General features: G+C 46.9%; 1 protein-coding gene across 1 annotated transcript in view; it reads right to left on the bottom strand.

The window, feature by feature from the left end:
- Positions 1-3,683, bottom strand: part of LOC113488622 (scale keratin-like) — a 4,141-nt gene extending 458 nt beyond the window's left edge. Inside the window, exons 1-2 of the mRNA XM_026863903.1 lie at positions 3,656-3,683; positions 1,654-1,685 (exon numbers count right to left, since the gene is read on the bottom strand). Coding sequence (XP_026719704.1) covers positions 1,654-1,685; positions 3,656-3,683 — 60 coding nt within the window. The remainder of the gene's footprint in view (positions 1-1,653; positions 1,686-3,655) is intronic.
- Between the last annotated feature and the right edge of the window lie 191 nt (positions 3,684-3,874).

The following is a 3,874-nucleotide window of genomic DNA, read 5'->3' as shown; positions in this document are numbered from 1 at the left end:
CATGCAGGGCTGAGCTGGCGGGCACGAGGCTCTGAGCAGTGCTGAGCAGCCACAGCCAACACCTGGGCAGCTGGCAGTGCCACACACCCTTTAACCATCCCTCCCTCCTTCTCCTGCCCCCTGCTCCCCTCCCCTCCCTTCTCCTCCCATCTGTTGGACGGGGCAAGACTTGGACTTGAAGAGCTGTGTGAGGCTTCAGTGCCAAGTCCTCAAGATCCATAACGCCTCTGTATTGAGAAACAATGCTCTGGAGAAGATCCCGCCGCCTCCCCTAACATGTCCCAAAGAGATTCTCTGGGTCTCTCTTTTCTGCCCCTCTGGGCTCAATAAATTTTTTTTGCATCCTCTCTCCCTGTCTGAATTTCATTGCCCTGCAACTGTGACAGACAGATGCTGGTCTCTCCTGTAACCATTTTACCAGTGATTATCATGCGCCATTCCTAGGAGCAAATTGTGGCTCCTCACTTCTTCTGCAGCTCCAAACAAGTGATTCTAAGCTCAGGGAAAATCTTCTTTTCCTTAATTTGGGAGAGGAATGATTCAGTTACCGAAGTCTAGCAAAGAATTGGGAGCAGGTGGTTAAGACTATCGATGCCTCTTCACAAAACCTGCGTGTACTTCTATATAAATAGGCATACAGATATATATTTGGGGCTATTAATATTTATGTATTACCAGGTGGTGTCTTAATTCTTGCTGATGTTCTTCCCGAAAGCATGATGCTCTCTCCTCTCATTCACCAACAGCTTTGTACTTCGGGAAAACTATCACATTCATAGAAAATTTAACTCCCTTAGGTTCAAAAGCAAACAGAGGTCATTTTTTAATTTATTTTATTTTTTTTCTTAGTTTTACTCAAGATGACCCATCCCACAACATTATTTTACCCCTTATTAAGTTACTTATGAGATTATTTCATTTAAGATTGGTGCCATTCAAATTTTTTTGGATTCACCTTGTCTTTTGGAGAAGTACCGACAGGCTGCCAGTAAAAGGGAAAGTGGGTGTATTTTTCCCTTTGTTTTTACAGGATCTTATATTATCACTACTCTGGTATTCTGTATTTACTATGGATTCACTCAAGAGCATGTTATCCCCCTATACCTTACCATCACCTATTTGCGGCTACTCAGAAGACTTTTTTCTCCACTTCTTTCTGATTACAGCCTGTGTTACACCCCATCTTTTCTCCGTAGTCGGCAGGTGCATGGCTTTGCACTGATTTACCGGAGATCGTGCCGTTAATGTTACTCCCATCAGTTAAGCCATCTCGTTTTTCCAGTCTTAAAGTCTGATTCCCTGCTGTTTAATGCTACTCAGCTTTCTGTGTGGCACGTAAAACAGTGCTCCCGACTTATGTCCCAATGCCATTGGTGCAAAGAAATAATTAGAGGTTTTCTGAGGCTGAGCCTTAAGTAATGAGTGTAGTAAACTGCCTTTACTCCTATAACTCCCCTATAACATTAGACACTGACAGCAAGCGTATCTCCATTTTGTAATCAGACATGAGCTCACCCCAAACAGGCATCCAGCCCAAGCAGAGGCTGTGTAATCGTGTTAGCTGGGTGCTAACAACTCTCACCAATCTTGTTATCTTGGGCTAGGCACTTGCTGTCTGACACAATACACGTCTAGTTGGGCGCTGGCTGGTACCTGCCTGACGCTGCCTTCCTTGTTGAGAGAACCTGTAGCAAAGTTGGCAATCAGAGCTCAGGTGTTCGGCTGTGGTCGTGTACGATTTACACTGAAGTACCTCTTGGAGGCTGTGCGTGAGAACGAGTATCGTGTTGCTGAGCAGAAGAGAAATGGAGAGGAAACCAGACATCCCTGTCCTGTAAAGGTGCCCCAGGAACTGCCCTGGCTGAAGTAGCTGGGAGGAAAGAGGGTTTTTCTCAGCATGAGAGGCACCCGAGCCAAGGAGATGCAGGGCTGATGCAGCACAAGCCAGGAGGTTGATTGCCGGGCTCCTGGGAATTCGTGGCAGCAGCATCCTTGCATCAAACCGTGTGAGGATGGAAGGTGGAAGCAGGGAGAGAGAGCTGTTCCCTTGTGTCCGGAAGACAGGAACCTTTCTTCTCCATCTCAGCTGCCCAGGCTCTTCACATATCCCAGGTGCTTGTGGGAAAAGGGTTGGGCTCTCAGCTGGGCCCCGCAAGATCCAGTTCCTTCTCAGATCCCCCTAGATCTTTCCCAAAAAAACCTCACGGTCATGAGGGCAGGCAGTGTTGGGACAGGAAGGGTGAAGCAGAGAGAGAGAGAGAGAGGAGAACCTTCCAGTGAAGGGCTTTATTGGTCAAAATATTCTCAATGAGCATTTGCTAATCATTAAAAATAAAATGGCATTTTCTTGAAATAAAAGCAAGATTTGTGAGTGCCACAGACTAATTTTCGTTTCAACTTGTTACTACTTACAGCACACACAACCACCTGACATATCCAGTTAGATTTGGGCAGGGAATATTGAAATTACCTGTTAAAATCAGACTTGCTAATCCATTACACTGACAAAGGGTTGAGATAAAATAAAAAAGAAAAAAATCCAACTTCCATTCACAGAGCTTTTCTTTGAAAGAGCCTCAGTGAAGTAACAGGTAAATCCTCCGTAACGCATTAGTTCATGTTCTTTTTACTTCACCGAGCTGACTTAGAGACTCAGCCAAAATTTCCCTGAGGCAACTGTTATCACAGCTGTGATTAAGAAAAAAAAAAAAGAAGAGGCAGTGCTAGATGTTTACTCATCAGATACCTATCTTAAAAATTGTTTCCCATTGTTTACCTTCCTCCTTTTGTTCCTTTTCAGAATACGCTTTGACAGAACTTCAGGCCATGTTTTTTTGGGGTTTTGTTTTTTTTTTTTTTTACTTTGTTTTTCAAAACAGTTTGATGATTTCTGGTCCATTGTCTGGGAAGATGTACAATTAAAAGGAATTCAGCACTGAATTAAGGAGTCAACAAAAATTGGACGAACTGCTGGAAGTCTGACAACTGGAATAATTAGTATAGAGATGATAATTTCAGCTCAGTAGCAGTGAAAGATTGGGCAGATACGTTTCTTAGCAGCAGGACCGTGCGTGGCCCGAGGTGCCAGGGCTGTGGGCTCTCCACAAAGGCAGCTCAGCCTGACTCTGCTGGTGCCAAGGGACTGCCCTGGCGTGGTTCACAGGGGCCACGTGCAGGGCGAGGGAGCCCTGCAGCCCACCCAGCTCCTGGAAAGGAAACACAGAGAGGCAGGCTTTAGATGCAGGGTTGTTTTATTGAAAGGGCTGGAAAGAACAACTGGAGAAAGACACATGAGGAAGAGGCAGGCAGGTTGTCCCTGCGGGCTTCGAGAGAGCTGCTCCTTCAGGCTACTGCCAGGCGGTGGCAGTTGCAGGGAGAAGCAAATGTTCTCTGGGATGTTGGTGGGGTCACACGGTTGTCCACTGGCGGGGGCAAGGAAGAGGAGATGAAACAAATGAAGGAAATGAGAAGTGTAATTTATGGAGCTGTTCTGAGTTCTCTGGTTAAGAGGAAGTCTTTGATGTTCTGCCCCTTACTCAGGAGCTCAGTTGAGGATCGAGGTTGTATCACGCATTTGCCAATCATTCTTTAGTCGAGGGGATATTTCTGTGGGATTTAGCAGGGCCCGCAGATGCCACGGTTGTACCTGCCGTACCGGTAGGAGTAAGGGCTGCAGTAGCCATAGCCATAGGGTCTGCCGTAGCCATACAGGCCCCGGTAACCCAGGGAGGAGCCCCCACAGCCATACAGGCCCCCATAGCCCAGGGACCCATAGCCCCCATAGCCATACAGACCCCCGTAGCCCAGGGACCCATAGCCCCCATAGCCATACAGACCCCCGTAGCCCAGGGACCCATAGCCCCCATAGCCATAC

The sequence above is a fragment of the Athene cunicularia genome (assembly GCF_003259725.1).
Source record: "Athene cunicularia isolate RWA chromosome 25 unlocalized genomic scaffold, athCun1 chr25_part1, whole genome shotgun sequence".
NCBI lineage: Eukaryota > Metazoa > Chordata > Aves > Strigiformes > Strigidae > Athene > Athene cunicularia.
This window is presented reverse-complemented; position numbering and strand designations above follow the sequence as displayed.